The sequence below is a fragment of the Salmo salar genome, chromosome 19 (assembly GCF_965601325.2).
Source record: "Salmo salar chromosome 19, fSalSal1, whole genome shotgun sequence".
Classification (NCBI taxonomy): Eukaryota; Metazoa; Chordata; class Actinopteri; order Salmoniformes; family Salmonidae; genus Salmo; species Salmo salar.
Window position 1 is genome coordinate 10,733,807 of NC_138309.1, and position 19,936 is coordinate 10,753,742.

Here is a 19,936-nt window from a genome sequence, read left to right on the forward strand (position 1 = left end):
TAGCCTACTGCCATGTATGTGAAGAAATAGCCTAATAGTTTATCAACATTTTAAGCTGAACGTTCTCGTCAGTTGCGTCAGGCTCATTGCTTAAACAGATTTCTTTATGCTAGTGGTTGTATTAAGTTGGGATCTATCACATCCCACAACTGTCCCAGACTCTTTGGAATATTTATTTCTAACACAGACTAGAATAGGTAAACTTTTGTATCATGGGGGATAGTAGATTGACAAAGGCTAGTGCTTTTGATGTTCGTTAGGCCTACTCAACTTGTTGGTTGATGAAAAGTAAATGTGGACAGTTCTTTCAATATCTTCAATATGTGCCTCAGAATTGGATAAGGACACGCACAGTTTCATCCCCGATGTGTCTGTCTTCACTTGTAGCCTGTGAGAAAGACACGATCAGGTGACTGAGAGCCATGTGAGTGAGAAGCACGCAGCTGGGAGAAGGGGATTATAAGGAGAAGGGAATTGTAATTATTATATTCAGCACAATGCCCACTGGCCGCAAAAGGCATATATTTTTTTAGGGGGCATTACGGCAACACAAAGGGGATGCAGCCGGAAAATTCTAGGCATTATCAAGTGCTTGTCAAAATGTGAATGAGAGACTGATGAAGTGTGCACCGGCAACACAAAAAAACTAAGCAGAGCTCGTGCCTTTCATGCAACTTTTTTCAAATCATCATTAGTCGCATCATGCAGCCTTAAAAATCAAATCATATAGCCCATCATTTTTTACATTTTTATTTAACCTTTATTTAACTAGGCAAGTCATATCATAACTAAAGTTACATAAATAACTATTTTATTCAGCTTATGTTCAATTGTATTCTTCATACTATAAAATAATATAAAATAATGCCACGAAATTCTAAGCAAATCTTGTCTGCTAAATGAACTAGTATAGCCCACAACAATATGGCATAGCCTGATCAGGAGCTAAAATATGGACAACTCAGAGTGTGCTATTCTGTTCTTCTGAAATAGATGACATTTTCTTCATATCTATATCTGCCTAACATATCTGTCTAAAATAAATAATGGATTTAATAATGCAATGGTGTAGTCGATATTACATTGATTTATTAGACTTTTTAAAATGTAGATGTTCCAAAGGTCTGCATGAGTACAACATGAGTACAAACAAAGTGAGTATAAAATGCATTATGAACAAAATGGTATAATGTAGGCTCCACGAAAAACAACGTAAGGCTACTACTGTAATATAATTATTTCGGTGACAACCTGGTTGATTAAAAATAGTGGGTTGTTAACACGTTTGTTTTTTTATATAAATAAATATGGGACACAAAAAAAAGGCAGTGTAGAACACCATTGCCCATCATGCATTGCTCTAATAACTTTCAAAAGATTGTTCCAAAGTTTACCCCTCAAAAATGTATATCCTATGAATGAAGTCGCACAAAAATGTGTATTTTCCTACCAATTAAGTCACACAAAAATGTGTCTTTCACACAAATAAATCTAGACAAAAACGCACGAAAACAAACAAAATCTGCTAAAATTATTTTTGTACGGAATTGCACGAATTGAGTGTGAGATTGTGTTGCAAATCCGGAAACGATACACTGTATAATTGAATAATATTTCCTCATATATCCATCCAGAGAACTAAATGTTTCTGGCACAGATTGTATGTTACCTGTAGCTAACTACATGTCCATGTTTTTACTCTCAATTTATTTACTAACTCTTACTCCAAATAAAAGGTGCATTCTTTTTTTCATAAATATAATTTACTTCAGAGGAGGAGAATTGTGTGTGTGTAAGCCCATTCCTACATGAACAGCATTAGTAGCTGATTAATATGATTTTATCTTCAGCTGTAAATTGTGTCCGTATAAACCCATGTGAACAGGTGCTACATAATAAGACATCCAACTTGGTTGGTTATTTGCTTCAGCATCTTTTTGATCCTGCAGGTTCAAAGTCATGTAATAATTCTCCATTGATATCCAGCTAGGAATTCATTAGAACATCAGTCTCTGGAGCTGTTCTGAAAGCTGTCTGTTTGGCTGTGTGTTTATTTGAAGTTGCAGGTGGGAGTAGTGTGTGTTAGAGGGTGTGTACGTGTACATGTATGTATGTATGTACGGTGTGTGTGTGTGTGTGTGTGTGTGTGTGTGTGTGTGTGTGGTGTGTGTGTGTGTGTGTGTGTGTGTGTGTGTGTGTGTGTGTGTGTGTGTATGTATGTATGTATGTATGTATGTATGTATGTATGTATGTATGTGTCTCTGTATATGTGCAGGTGAGAATTGAGCTAAAACTCAACATTCAGGAGAAAACCTGATCTTTTCACTTGAGCTGGATTTAGTGATGACGATATTTAAAAATAAATAATATTCAGCAAGTAATTATTACGTTCCTAAAATCTCATCGAAAACCGACCCCAAAACACACACTACTGTAACTATCTGACATGTTTCTTACCAGCTAACGTACTTCTGTGGCTTTTCGACTTTAGACAGAACTATTCAAAACTTGGCAAACAAGCGCTTTCTTCAGTTAGATACTAAATTGTATTAGGGGTGCAAATTTCACTGGGGACATGTCCCCCTTACATTCTGAAATTGCATTTATGTCCCCCACAGTTTTATCATTGGAATGTGATACAAAACGAGGCTGCGGTGTGCTTTAGGACCATGCGGACGCCTCCAAGCGGTCGGGTAAGCTATTTGGAGTTTTTATCCGACAGAAAAAAATGATGTCCCCCCCCACTTCTGAAACAAAAGTTGCGCCCCTGAATTGTATTACGGTATATATTGCATGCTATTTCTATGGAAACAGAGGAATGTTTTTATTTAATTGAATATGTCCAGGTATATTAAACACTGTCTTTTAACCTTGAACAGTATGAGGTAAGGTCACCCTACTGAGACAGGTTAAATATTTCCACCTTTCTCTCCACTGTTGATCGTTAACTATAACTTTTAAAATGATCACTTATATGTTATGAACCTTCCTTCGCTGCCGGGGTAAAATCGAGGTCGTCTCTCATCTCTCTCGCTCTCTCTCTAGAATGTCAGCTCTCATTACTAAAGGCATACAACATATTCAGAAGGGAGTGAATTGGCTTTATGGTGTTATGCAAAACAGGCTTTCACTGTGTGTGTGTGTGTGTGTGTGTGTGTGTGTGTGTGTGTGTGTGTGTGTGTGTGTGTGTGTGTGTGTGTCTGTGTGTGTGGACGGTGCGTGAGTGTAGCCTTCCTCTGAAAAGGCCTGGTGTCATATTAGAAAGCTTTGATGAGAGCATTAAACAGAACTGCCAAACGGGCACTTGCCCAGTGTCTGTGTCGGCAGCTCTCCAAAGAGGCAATGTTTGAACAGGGGACATGTGTGTGTGTGTGCGCCCGTGTGGCTGTGTGTGTGACAGGCTCCATGCTGAGCAGTGTGTTTCTGACAGCTCTCCCTCCAGGCCGAAGCTAATCCCTCTTTGTTTTCTAGAAAAAAAAACAGATTTTACAGAGAATCCCCTCTGGTGTCCTTGGTAGAGACACACATGTACACACACACACGCACACACACACAGATGCTGGTAACATTGAAGGCGTATAGCGGAGGAGAATGCAGCGAGAGGAATTAAGAGTTAATACTACTTAATACTAGGCAGGGTGTCTTAGAGATAATTCACCCTGAGAAGCAGAGAGATGGAGTTTAATGAGAGTTACACCTCCAGATTATATCCTGTAGAGGATTTGAACACGTTACTCATGGTGACTCTGTAGTATCACACCAAGCATTCAGGTCGACTGTCATGGTACTGGTACTGAAACGTCATGGCAAGGGAAGGAGCGAGTGATGGAAATGAACTGTGTTTCGTTCCATCAACTCACCACTCATGTGAATGCGTTAACTGTTTTCACACAAGGTTTGTAGAAACCCAACTAAGCTCTAGCCTCTTGCTCCCCTGTCGCGGTAGAGTTTAGCTGCAGTGCAGGGTGTAGATGTGTGGATGTGTGTGTGTGTGTTATTATAAAAAAAGTAATAGCTTGAAATAGACCACATTAACCTGCTGTACTATGTGGAGCTGGACTGGTTTACACTGAGAAAACACACACACACACAAAGCTACGACGGCTTAACTGTGTTTATGGGTTACACCAATACCATAAATAAACAATACATTGCAGGCTTTAGAGTTAATTCAATGCACTGTTATAGAGAGAGAGATCCAGCTCTCTAAAGAAATGACTTATAGCATTAATTACTGTGATTCACAGCTGGATGATGAAACTATAATGTGGAGTCAGGGTTTAAATAGTACAACTATTACATAATGAACAAAATGAATTACTATCCTGTTATACGGACTATACTGTTATACTGACTATACTGTTATACTGACTATACTGTTATAATGACACTACTGTTATATACTGACTATACTGTTATATACTGACTATACTGTTATACTGACTATACTGTTATAATGACACTACTGTTATATACTGACTATACTGTTATACTGACTATACTGTTATATACTGACTATACTGTTATATACTGACTATACTGTTATACTGACTATACTGTTATACTGACTATACTGGTATACTGACTATACTGTTATACTGACTATACTGTTATACTGACTATACTGTTATACTGACTATACTGTTATATACTGACTATACTGTTATACTGACTATACTGTTATATACTGACTATACTGTTATACTGACTATACTGTTATATACTGACTATACTGTTATATACTGACTATACTGTTATACTGACTATACTGTTATACTGACTATACTGTTATATACTGACTATACTGTTATACTGACTATACTGTTATATACTGACTATACTGTTATACTGACTATACTGTTATATACTGACTATACTGTTATATACTGACTATACTGTTATATACTGACTATACTGTTATACTGACTATACTGTTATACTGACTATACTGTTATATACTGACTATACTGTTATACTGACTATACTGTTATAATGACACTACTGTTATATACTGACTATACTGTTATACTGACTATACTGTTATACTGACTATACTGTTATATACTGACTATACTGTTATACTGACTATACTGTTATATACTGACTATACTGTTATACTGACTATACTGTTATACTGACTATACTGTTATACTGACTATACTGTTATATGACTAACGTTATACTGACTATACTGTTATACTGACTATACTGTTATATACTGACTATACTGTTATACTGACTATACTGTTATATACTGACTATACTGTTATACTGACTATACTGTTATAATGACTACTACTGTTATATACTGACTATACTGTTATACTGACTATACTGTTATAATGACTATACTGTTATACTGACTATACTGTTATACTGACTATACTGTTATATACTGACTATACTGTTATACTGACTATACTGTTATAATGACACTACTGTTATATACTGACTATACTGTTATATACTGACTATACTGTTATACTGACTATACTGTTATACTGACTATACTGTTATACTGACTATACTGTTATAATGACTATACTGTTATACTGACTATACTATTATACTGACTATACTGTTATACTGACTATACTGTTATACTGACTATACTGTTATATTACTGTTATACTGACTATACTGTTATACTGACTATACTGTTATACTGACTATACTATTATAATGACTATACTGTTATACTGACTATACTGTTATACTGAATATACTGTTATATTACTGTTATACTGACTATACTGTTATACTGACTATACTGTTATAATGACTATACTGTTATAATGACACTACTGTTATATACTGACTATACTGTTATACTAACTATACTGTTATATACTGACTATACTGTTATACTGACTATACTGTTATAATGACTATACTGTTATACTGACTATACTGTTATACTGACTATACTGTTATAATGACTATACTGTTATATACTGACTATACTGTTATACTGACTATACTGTTATACTGACTATACTGTTATAATGACACTACTGTTATATACTGACTATACTGTTATACTGACTATACTGTTATAATGACACTACTGTTATATACTGACTATACTGTTATACTGACTATACTGTTATAATGACACTACTGTTATATACTGACTATACTGTTATACTGACTACTACTGTTATATACTGACTACTACTGTTATATACTGACTACTACTGTTATAATGACACTACTGTTATATACTGACTATACTGTTATACTGACTATACTGTTATACTGACTACTACTGTTATATACTGACTATACTGTTATACTGACTATACTGTTATACTGACTATACTGTTATACTGACTATACTGTTATACTGACTATACTGTTATAATGACACTACTGTTATATACTGACTATACTGTTATACTGACTATACTGTTATAATGACGATACTGTTATACTGACTATACTGTTATACTGACTATACTGTTATAATGATACTACTGTTATATACTGACTATACTGTTATACTGACTATACTGTTATACTGACTATACTGTTATACTGACTATACTGTTATATACTATTATACTGTTATATACTGACTATACCGTTAATATACTCCTTTAATGTTATGTACTGACTATACTGTTATATACTGATTGTAGTGTCATATACTGACTATTCTATTACATACTGACTATACTGCTAAATACAGATTATACTGTTATATACTGACTATACTGTTATGTACTCTAATATACTGACTATACTGTTATATAGTGACAATACTGGTATATACTCTTATACTGTTATATACTGACTATACTGTTATATACTGACAATACTGTTATATACTGACAATACTGTTATATACTGATTATAATGTTATATACTGACTACACTGTTATATACTGGCTAAACTGTTATATACTGGCTATACTGTTATATACTGACTATACTGTTATATACTGACTATACTGTTATACTGACTATACTGTTATATTAACTACACTGTTATATACTGACTATACTGTTATACTGACTATACTGGTATACTGACTATACTGTTATATACTGACTATACTGCTATATACTGACTATACTGTTATACTGACTATACTGGTATACTGACTATACTGTGATATACTGACTATACTGACTATACTGTTATACTGACTACTGTTACATACTGACTATACTGTTATATACTGACTATACTGTTGTATAATGACAATACAATTATAATGACTATACTGTTATATACTGACTATACTGTTATAATGACTATGCTGTCATATACTGACTATACTGTTATATAATGACTATACTGTTATAATGACTATACTGTTATAATGACTATACTGTTATAATGACTATGCTGTTATAATGACTATAATGTTATACTGACTATACTGTTATATACTGACTATACTGTTACCTACTCTTATATACTGACTATATGGTTATATACGGATTATACTGTTATATACTGACTGTACTGGTATATACTCTTATACTGTTATATACTGACAATACTGTGATATACTGACAATACTGTTATATACTGAAAATACTGCTATATACTGACTATAGTGTTATATACTGACTATACTGTTATATACTGACTATACTGTTATACTAACTATACTGTTATACTGACTATACTGTTATACTACTATACTGTTATACTAACTATACTGTTATACTACTATTATACTGACTATACTGTTAGACTACCGTTATACGGACTATACTGTTATACTACTATTATACTGACTATACTGTTATACTGACTATACTGTTATACTGACTAAACTGTTATACTGACTATACTGTTATACTAACTATACTGTTATACTGACTATACTGTTATACTAACTATACTGTTATACTACTATTATACTGACTATACTGTTAGACTACCGTTATACGGACTATACTGTTATACTACTATTATACTGACTATACTGTTATACTAACTATACAGTTATAAAACTGTTATACTGACTATACTGTTATAGTGACTAAACTGTTATACTGACTATACTGTTATACTAACTATACTGTTATACTGACTATACTGTTATACTAACTATACTGTTATACTACTGTTATACTGACTATACTGTTCTAAAAATGTTATACTGACTATACTGTTATACTGACTAAACTGTTATATTAACTCTGCTTTTATACTGACTATACTGTTATACTACTGTTATACTGACTATACTGATCTAAAACTGTTATACTGACTATACTGATCTAAAACTGTTATACTGACTATACTGTTATACTGACTAAACTGTTATACTGACTATACTGTTATACTGACTATACTGTTATACTGACTATACTGTTATACAAACTATACTGTTATAATGACTATACTGTTATACTGACTATACTGTTATACTACTGTTATACTGACTATACTGTTATACTGGCTAAACTGTTATACTGACTATACTGTTATACTACTGTTATACTGACTATACTGTTATACTGGCTAAACTGTTATACTGACTATACTGTTATACTACTGTTATACTGACTATACTGTTATACTGGCTAAACTGTTATACTGACTATACTGTTATACTAACTATACTGTAATACTACTGTTATACTGACTATACTGTTATTCTGACTATACTGTTATATACTGTTGTACTGATTATACTGTTATTCTGACTATACTGTTATACTACTGTTATACTGACTATACTGTCATTCTGACTATACTGTTATACTAACTATACTGTTATTCTACTGTTATACTGACTATACTGTTATAAAACTGTTATACTGACTATACTGTTATACTGACTAAACTGTTATACTGACTATACTGTTATACTGACTATACTGTTATACTACTGTTATAATGACTATACTGTTATACTGACTATACTGTTATACTACTGTTATAATGACTATACTGTTATACTGACTAAACTGTTATAATGACACTACTGTTATATACTGACTATACTGTTATGACACTACTGTTATATACTGACTATACTGTTATACTGACTATACTGTTATATACTGACTATACTGTTATACTACTGTTATACTGACTATATTGTTATACTGACTATACTGTTATACTGACTATACTGTTATACTGACTATACTGTTATACTGAATATACTGTTATATATTGACTACACTGTTATACTGACTATACTGTTATATACTGACTATACTGTTATACTACTATTATACTGACTATACTGTTATACTACCGTTATACGGACTATACTGTTATACTACTATTATACTGACTATACTGTTATACTAACTATACAGTTATAAAACTGTTATACTGACTATACTGTTATACTGACTAAACTGTTATACTGACTATACTGTTATACTAAATATACTGTTATACTGACTATACTGTTATTCTAACTATACTGTTATACTACTGTTATACTGACTATACTGTTCTAAAACTGTTATACTGACTATACTGTTATACTACTGTTATACTGACTATACTGTTATACTGACTAAACTGTTATACTGACTATACTGTTATACTGACTATACTGTTATACTGACTATACTGTTATACAAACTATACTGTTATAATGACTATACTGTTATACTAACTATACTGTTATACTGACTATACTGTTATACTGACTATACTGTTATATTACTGTTATACTGACTATACTGTTATACTGACTATACTGTTATACTGACTATACTGTTATACTACTGTTATACTGACTATACTGTTATACTGGCTAAACTGTTATACTGACTATACTGTTATATTGTCTATACTTTTCTACTAACTATACTGTAATACTACTGTTATACTGACTATACTGTTATTCTGACTATACTGTTATACTGACTATACTGTTATACTGACTATACTGTTATACTGACTATACTGTTATACTGACTATACTGTTATACTGACTATACTGTTATATACTGACTATACTGTTATTCTGGCTATACTGTTATACTGACTATCCTGTTATACTGACTATACTGTTATACTGACTATACTGTTATATACTGACTATACTGTTATACTGACTATACTGTTATATACTGACTATACTGTTATATACTGACTATACTGTTATACTGACTATATTGTTATACTGACTATACTGTTATAATGACTATACTGTTATACTGACTATACTGTTATAATGACTATACTGTTATACTGACTATACTGTTATACTACTGTTATACTGAATATACTGTTATTCTGACTATACTGTTATACTGACTATACTGTTATACTAACTATACTGTTATACTGACTATACTGTTATACTGACTATACTGTTATACTGACTATACTGTTATACTGACTATACTGTTATACTGACTATACTGTTATACTAACTATACTGTAATACTACTGTTATACTGAATATACTGTTATTCTGACTATACTGTTATACTACTGTTATACTGACTATACTGTTATACTGACTATACTGTTATACTAACTATACTGTAATACTACTGTTATACTGACTATACTGACTATACTGTTATACTAACTATACTGTAATACTACTGTTATACTGACTATACTGTTATTCTGACTATACTGTTATACTACTGTTATATACTGACTATACTGTTATACTGACTATACTGTTATACTAACTATACTGTAATACTACTGTTATACTGACTATACTGACTATACTGTTATACTAACTATACTGTAATACTACTGTTATACTGACTATACTGTTATTCTGGCTATACTGTTATACTACTGTTATACTGACTATACTGACTATACTGTTATACTAACTATACTGTAATACTACTGTTATACTGAATATACTGTTATTCTGACTATACTGTTATACTACTGTTATATACTGACTATACTGTTATACTGACTATACTGTTATACTGACTATACTGTTATTCTACTGTTATACTGACTATACTGTTATACTGACTATACTGTTATACTAACTATACTGTAATACTACTGTTATACTGATTATACTGTTATTCTGACAATACTGTTATACTACTGTTATACTGACTATACTGTCATTCTGACTATACTGTTATATACTGATTATACTGTTATACTAACTATACTGTTATTCTACTGTTATACTGACTATACTGTTATAAAACTGTTATACTGACTATACTGTTATACTGACTAAACTGTTATACTGACTATACTGTTATACTGACTATAATGTTCTACTACTATTAAAATGACTATACTGTTATACTGACTAAACTGTTATAATGACACTACTGTTATATACTGACTATACTGTTATGACACTACTGTTATATACTGACTATACTGTTATGACACTACTGTTATATACTGACTATACTGTTATACTGACTATACTGTTATACTGACTATACTGTTATACTGACTATACTGTTATAATGACTATACTGTTATACTGACTAAACTGTTATAATGACACTACTGTTATATACTGACTATACTGTTATACTGACTAAACTGTTATAATGACACTACTGTTATATACTGACTATACTGTTATGACACTACTGTTATATACTGACTATACTGTTATGACACTACTGTTATATACTGACTATACTGTTATACTGACTATACTGTTATATACTGACTATACTGTTATACTGACTATACTGTTATATACTGACTATACTGTTATACTACTGTTATACTGACTATATTGTTATACTGCCTATACTGTTATACTGACTATACTGTTATATTGACTATACTGTTATACTGACTATACTGTTATATTGACTATACTGTTATACTGACTATACTGTTATATTGACTATACTGTTATACTGACTATACTGTTATAACGACTATACTGTTATACTGAATATACTGTTATAACGACTATAGTGTTATACTGCCTATATTGTTATACTACTGTTATACTGACTATACTGTTATAATACTGTTATAATGGCTATACTGTTATACTGACTATATTGTTATATTGACTATACTGTTATATACTGTTATACTGACTATATTGTTATATTCACTATACAGTTATACTACTGTTATACTGACTATACCTTTCTCAACGTCAGAACTATTTTTATCTAGTCATTACTACAAGGCATCACTTACACATTATGAATCTTATGGAGTGTGTGTTTGTGTGTGTGTTTTGGTTTTACTATCCTTGTGGGGAACAGAAGTCCTCACAAGAATCGTTAAACAGGGAAAATTCGGACAAGTGGGGACATTTTGCCGGGCCCCAAAAGGAAAAAGACAATTTTCGGCTTAGGGGTTAGGTTTAGCGTTACAATTAGTGTTCAAATTGGGGTTAGGGGTTAGGTTTAGTGTTAGGTTTAGGGGTTTGGGGTTAAGATTGGGGTTATGGTCAAGGTTAGGTTAGGTTAAGGGTTAAGGATAAATATGATTTTGAAAGGGAATCAATTGTTTGGTCCCCACAAGAATAGCAAAACAAACATATGTGTGTGTGTGTGTGTGTGTGTGTTGCGGGTGTGTGTTCGTGCGTGTGTGTACATGTGTTTGTGACTGAGGCATTACTTATTCATTTTGAATCCCCATTAGCTGCACACAGGCCCTGCAGTGGTCAATCTAACCATCTTTAAACACACTGTTCTGTAGCCGGCTGCATTAAACAAGCCAATAATTCAGGAATCGATCAATAGCGCTCACTAAGAAATTTCCTACCATTTGGTCTCGCTGTGGGAAAGATAAGGCAAATGAGTCCCAGTGTGTGTTTTACGATATAAAACGCCTGCATTAGAATTGATCTACTGCAATAACAGTAAATTGTATATGCTATAATTGTGTTTGCAAGGTAGCAAACCCTCAAACATGTAATAATGTACTTCTTAGAGAGTAAACAAATCGTTATATCATATTGCTCAATAAACAAGCTTGGATACACCCTGCCGTAGCGTATAGGCTTAAAGACATGCTCTTTGACTGCAAGCAATTTATTTCTCTTTCATGTACCATACCCATTGATCCAAACAATAAGTAATCTATAGTAGCTTATTTAGCATAATCACTATTTGACCCACATGGTAATGATAGTTATTAATGCCTGGCTGGTTAATGACTGTGAGAAGATATAGTCTAGCGTGACAGAGAGGGCTATTCTCATGTAGAATGATGCTGTAATAGGATTTCGACAGCATACCTAAACCCACATCTAGATAACACAAATTAGTCTCTATTGAAGAATACTGGAGGTTAGTATGTGCTGGAGACAGAACTTTGTGTCTATCTCTATTTTTCTCTTTTTGTTAGTATGTGTACATATTACATTTGTGTGTGTGTGTGTTTTAAATACTGTAGGATGGATTATATAGTCTTACCAGTGTTGTTTCCCAGTCCCCTCATAGGTCCTTTGTGGTAGTGGTTGACTCTGTCCTCATAGATGGGCTCTTTGTGGTGGTCTGGGGATCCCAGGGGACGCAAGTCTGGACCACAGTGACTGTGCTGATTACTGTAGGAACCCCTGGAACCTGGAGAGGGGGAGGTAGGGTGTAAATGAGGGAGGAAGAGAGAGAAAGACATAGAGAAAGACAGAGAGAGAGAGAGAGGGGAGAGAGAGAAATCAGTCCTGAGTATTGACTTTTCTCCAGCAAAATGTATTTCTCCATACACATTGTCCCTAAGAGATCCAGCCTCTCCTCTCTTTCTCTGTAATCATCTTAGCTTCTGTCCCAATAGTCTCTCTCTAGCCTCCTCTACTCCCATAGCCTCCAGCCTCTACTCCCATAACCTCTATAGCAGGGATCATCAACTACATTAATATTTTTTTTAAGCAGATGGTCAGGGGGCTGTAAAATTATTTCAAATAATAATTTCTAGATTGCAAGAAGCCCAAACAGATATAATATTTGACTAAAATAATTTCAAACCTTCCTTACATTTGTGTGGGAATATTTTGGAACAGATATCCTAAATTAAAATCTCTTGCAGCTGATTTCCTGGTGTTTTTACAGTCTTATGTCCAACAATAAAGAAACAAAAAAAATATATATATATATTTGTTTTGTATTTATTTGCTCAGAAAACTTAGGCGGGGGGTCACCAGTTGGGGAACCCTGCTCTACTCCCCTAGCACCTCTCTATCCCTGCCTTCTTCAGTCCACTATACACTGGGATAGTAGTGGAAAACTCTACACGCACACACACACACTTCACAACCCCGGCTCATTCCCGACAGTGAGAAGCCAGAATCTATCCCCCAGCATAAGAGAGGAAAGAGTATGTGCATGTACGTGTGTAAATGTCTGTGTTTGTGCAGCAGGTATTCTACACTGGGGGACCATGAGGAAATGTCATCCACGGATGAAGAGGGAACTAATGGGAGGAGGAGAGGAGAGGGGAATGAGGAGAGAGGTAGGAGGAAAGACAGATGAGGAGAGGAAGATGAGGAGAAGGGAATGAGAAGAGAGGGATGAGGAGAGACGGATGAGAATAGGAGGATGATGAGAGAGGGATGAGGAGAGATGGATGAGGAGAGAGGGATGAGGAGAGAGGGATGAGGATAGGAGGATGATGAGAGAGGGATGAGGATAGGATGATGATGAGAGAGGGATGATGAGAGAGGGATTAGGATAGGAGGATGATGAGAGAGGGATGAGGAGAGAGTGATGAAGAGAGTGGGATGAGGAAAGAGGGATGATGAGAGAGGGATGATGAGAGAGGGATGTTGAGAGAGGGGTGAAGAGAGAGGGATGTTGAGAGAGGGATGAGGAAAGAGGGATTAGGAGAGAGGGGTGAAGAGTGAGGGATGAGGAGAGAGGGGTGAAGAGAGAGGGATGTTGAGAGAGGGATGAGGAGAGAGGGATGATGAGAGAGGGATTAGGAGAGAGGGGTGAAGAGAGAGGGATGAGGAGAGAGGGGTGAAGAGATACGGATGATGAGAGACGGATGAGGAGAGAGGGGAACACAGTCAGTTGCACTAACAACAGGAGATATTCTCCCTGAATGCTGTATTTCTATAGTGAACCAGTCAAAAATTAGCCACCCTTCGCCTTGATGACAGCTTTGCACACTCTTGGCATTCTCTCAACCAGCTTTTTATTTTTTCGAAATTTTTATTTCACCTTTATTTAACCAGGTAGGCCAGTTTACAACTGCGACCTGGCCAAGATAAAGCAAAGCAGTGCGACAAAAACAACAACACAGAGTTACACATGGGATAAACAAACGTACAGTCAATAACACAATAGAAAAATCTATATACAGTGTGTGCAATTGTAGTAAGATTAGGGAGGTAAGGCAATAAATAGGCCATAGTGGCGAAATAATTACAATTTAGCATTAACACTGGAGTGAGATGTACAGATGATGATGTGCAAGTAGAGATACTGGGGTGCAAAAGAGCAAAAATAAACAACAATATGGGGATGAGGTAGTTGGGTGGGCTATTTACAGATGGGCTGTGTACAGGTGCAGTGATTGGTTAGCTGCTCTGACAGCTGATGCTTCAAGTTAGTGAGGGAGATATAAGTCTCCAGCTTCAGTGATTTTTGCAATTCGTTCCAGTCATTGGCAGCAGAGAACTGGAAGGAAAGGCAGCCAAAGGAGGAGTTGGCTTTGGGGATGACCAGTGAAATATACCTGCTGGAGCGCATGCTACTGGGTGGGTGTTGCTATGGTGACCAGTGAGCTGAGATAAGGCGGGGCTTTACCTAGCAAAGACTTATAGATGACCTGGAGCCAGTGAGTTTGGCGATGAATATGAAGCGAGGGCCAGCCAACGAGAGCATACAGGTCGCAATGGTGAGAAGTACATGGGGCTTTGGTGACAAAACGGATGGCACTGTGATAGACTACATACAATTTGCTAAGTAGAATGTTGGAGGCTATTTTGTAATTTACATCGCCGAAGTCAAGGATCAGTAGGATAGTCAGTTTTACAAGAGTATGTTTAGCAGCATGAGTGAAGGAGGCTTTGTTGCGAAATAGGAAGCCTATTCTAGATTTAATTTTGGATTGCAGATGTTTAATGTGAGTCTGGAAGGAGAGTTTACTGTCTAACCAGACAGCTAGGTATTTGTAGTTGTCCACATATTCTAATTCAGAACCGTCCAGAGTAGTGATGCTAGTCGGGCGGGCGGGTGCGGGCAGAGATCGGTTGAAGAGCATGCATTTAGTTTTACTTGCATTTAAGAGCAGTTGGAGGCCACGGAAGAAGTGTTGTATGGCATTGAAGCACGTCTGGAGGTTTGTTAACACAGTGTCCAAAGAAGGGCCAGAAGTATACAGAATGGTGTCTTCTGCGTAGAGGTGGATCAGAGAATCACCAGCAGCAAGAGCGACATCATTGAAATATACGGAGAAAAGAGTTGGCCTGAGAATTGAACCCTGTGGCACCCCCATAGAGACTGCCAGAGGTCCGGACAACAGGCCCTCCGATTTGACACACTGAAATCTATCTGAGAAGTAGTTGGTGAACCAGGCGAGGCAGTCATTTGAGAAATCGATTGACAGAGTCGAAAGCCTTGGCCAGGTCGATGAAGACGGCTGCACAGTACTGTCTTTCATACCAGATTGCATAGCGGAGAAGGTACGGTGGGATTCGAAATGGTCGGTGATCTGTTTGTTAACTTGGCTTTCGAAGATTTTAGAAAGGCAGGGCAGAATGGATATAGGTCTGTAACAGTTTGGGTCTAGAGTGTCTCCCCCTTTGAAGAGGGGGGTGACCGCGGCAGCTTTCAATTTTTAGGGATCTCAGATGATAGGAAAGAGAGGTTAAACAGGCTAGTAATAGGGGTTGCAACAATTGCGGCGGATAATTTTAGAAAGAGAGGGTCCAGATTGTCTAGCCCAGGTGATTTGTAGGGGTCCAGATTTTGCAGCTCTTTCCGAACACCAGCTATCTAGATTTGGGCGAAGGGGAAGAAGGGGGGGCTTGGGCAAGTTGCTGCGTTGGGTGCAGAGATGTTGGCAGGGGTAGCCAGGTAGAAAGCTCAGCCAACCGTAGAAAAATGCTTATTGAAATGGATTTATTGGTGGTGACAGTATTTCCTAGCCTCAGAGCAGTGGGCAGCTGAGAGGAGGTGCTCTTATTCTCCACGGACTTCACAGTGTCCCAAAACGTTTTGGAATTTGTGCTACAGGTTGCAAATTTCTGTTTGAAAAAGCTATCCTTTGCTTTCCTAACTGAGTGTGTATATAACTTCCCTAAAAAGTTGCATATCGCGGGGGCTATTCAATGCTAATGCAGTAGGCCACAAGATGTTTTTGTGATTGTCAAGGGCAGTCAAGTCTGGAGTGAACCAAGGGCTATATCTGTTCTTAGTTCTACATTTTTTGAATGGGGCATGCTTATTTAAGATGGTGAGGAAAGCACTTTTAAAGAATAACCAGGCATCTCTACTGACGGGATGAGGTCAATATCCTTCCAGGATACCCGGGCCAGGTCGATTAGAAAGGCCTGCTCGCTGAAGTGTTTTAGGGAGCGTTTGACAGTGATGAGGGGTGACCATTTGACCGGGGACCCATTGCGGACAGATTGCAATGAGGCAGTGATTGCTGAGATCCTGGTTGAAGACAGCAGAGCTGTGTTTAGAGGATTACGTCTATGAGGGTGCCCGTGTTTACGGATTTGGAGTTGTACCTGGTAGGTTCCTTGATAATTTGTGTGAGATTGAGGGCATCTAGCTTAGATTGTAAGACGGCCGGCGTGTTAACCATATCCCAGTTTAGGTCACCTAACAGTCGACCGGATAAATTGGGGGCAATCAATTCACATAAGGAGTCAAGGGCACAGCTGGGGGCTGAGGGGGGTCTATAACAAGCGGCAACAGTGAGAGACTTATTTTCTGGAAAGATGGATTTTTAAAAGTAGAAGCTCGAACTGTTTTGGCACAGACCTGGATAGCATGACAGAACTCTAGGCTCTCTCTGCAGTAGATTGCGACTTCGCTCCCTTTGGCAGTTCTACCTTGGTGGAAAATGTTGTAGTTGGGAATGGACATTTCTGAATTTTTGGTGGCATTCCTCAGCCAGGATTCAGACACGGCTAGGTCATCAGAGTTGGCAGAGTGTGCTAAAGCAGTGAGTAGAACAAACTTAGGGAGGAGGCTTCTGATGTTAACATGCGTGAAACCAAGGCTTTTACGGTTACAGAAGTCAACAAATGATAGTGCCTGGGGAATAGGTGTGGTACTGGGGTCTACAGGGCCTGGGTTAACCTCTACATCACCAGAGGAACAGAGGAGGAGTAGGATAAGTGTATGGCTAAAAGCTATAAGAACTGGTCGTCTCGTGCGTCGGGAACAGAGAATAAAAGGAGAAGATTTCTGGGCGTGGTAGAATAGGTTCAGGGCATAATGTACAGACAAGGGTATGGCAGGATGTGAGTACAGTGGTAAACCTAGGCGTTGAGTGACGATGAGAGAGGTTTCGTCTCTGGTGGCACCAGTTAAGCCAAGTGAGGTCTCCGCATGTGTGGGGGTGGGACAAAAGAGCTATCGAAGGCAAGGTGAGCGGGACTGAGGGCTCTACAGTGAAATAAAACAATAAGAACTAGCCGAGACAGCAGTAGACAAGGCATATTGACATTAGAGAGAGGCAGAAAGCAGTAACAGGTGTTGCTCGGGAGAGCTAAGACAACAACGGGTAAATAGCGATGAATGGGCAGAGCGGGTCAGTTAGGTACATACATGACCTGAGTTCGAGGCTGGGGCCTCCAGATAAACAAAATTAGGTACCATGTAATTGAAACAGTCCAGGGGGCATCAGCTGTGTAGCTGAGTGATCATAGGGTCCAAAGAACAGCAATAGGTGAGTCAGTACAACGCTAGTCAAGCGGGAGACACAGTGTTTAGAAAGCTAGCAGGCTGGGGCAAGAAGATGGGTCTTCGGCGACATCGCAACGGAAAATCCTGTTGAGACCACATCGGGCGATTACGTCGGCAGACCAGTCGTGATGGATCAGTGGGGCTCTGTGTCGACAATAAAGGGTCCTGGCCAATTGGCAAAAGAGGTATTGTAGCCCTAGAATTAGCTGATATACGGGGCCTAGCTCGAGGCTAGCTCAAGGCTAACTGGTGCTTGCTTCAGGACAGAGGCGTTAGCTAACAGTAGCCACTCGCTAGCAGCTAGCTAGCTACGATGATCCGGTGTAATGATCCAGAGTGGCAGGAATCCGGTGATGTGGTAGAGAGAAGCAGTCCGATATACTCTGGGTTGATATCGCTCTGTGCAGACAGGCATGTATTGTCCGAGCTAAAGCTGGCGGTGTCCGAGCTAAATGTGAAGACTGCTAGCCGTGGCTAACAAAGACTAGTAGCTAGTTAGCTGGCTAGCTCCTGACGGAGGTACTAGTTATAAGGAATAAAAATAGCAGAACCATACCACATTGGGTGATGCGGGTTGCAGGAAAGTATATTTAGTTGATAGATAGAAAGTGAGATTAAAATCTATATGAGAAAAAAACTGAACAAATGATTATTTACACAGGATAAGACACAGGAAAAGACAACGACAAACACAACACACATCCGACTGCTACGCCATCTTGGATCACAGCTTCATGAGGTAGTCACCTGGAATGCATTTCAATTAACAGGTGTGCCTTGTTAAAAGTTAATTTGTGGAATTTATTTCCTTCATAATGTGTTTGAGCCAATCAGTTGTGTTGTGACAAAGTAGGGGTGGTATACAGAAGATAGCCTTATTTGGTAAAAGACCAAGTCCATATTACTGCAAGAACAGCTCAAATAAGCAAAGAGAAACAGCAGTCCATCATTACTTTAAGACATGAAGGTCAGTCAATCCGGAAAATGTCAAGAACTTTGAAAGTTTCTTCAAGAGCAGTCGCAAAAACCATCAAGCGCTGTGATGAAACTGTCTCTCATGACGACCGCCACAGGAAAGGAAGACCCAGAGTTACCTCTGCTGCAGAGAATAAGTTGATTGGAGTTAACTGCACCTCAGATTGCAGCTCAAATA

General features: G+C 36.9%; 1 protein-coding gene across 1 annotated transcript in view; it reads right to left on the minus strand.

Moving 5' to 3' along the window:
- LOC106578422 (catenin delta-2) overlaps positions 1 to 19,936 on the minus strand; it is a 422,676-nt gene that overhangs the window by 197,351 nt on the left and 205,389 nt on the right. Inside the window, exon 11 of the mRNA XM_014157182.3 lies at positions 13,336 to 13,485. Within this exon, the coding sequence (XP_014012657.3) occupies positions 13,336 to 13,485 (150 nt within the window). The remainder of the gene's footprint in view (positions 1 to 13,335; positions 13,486 to 19,936) is intronic.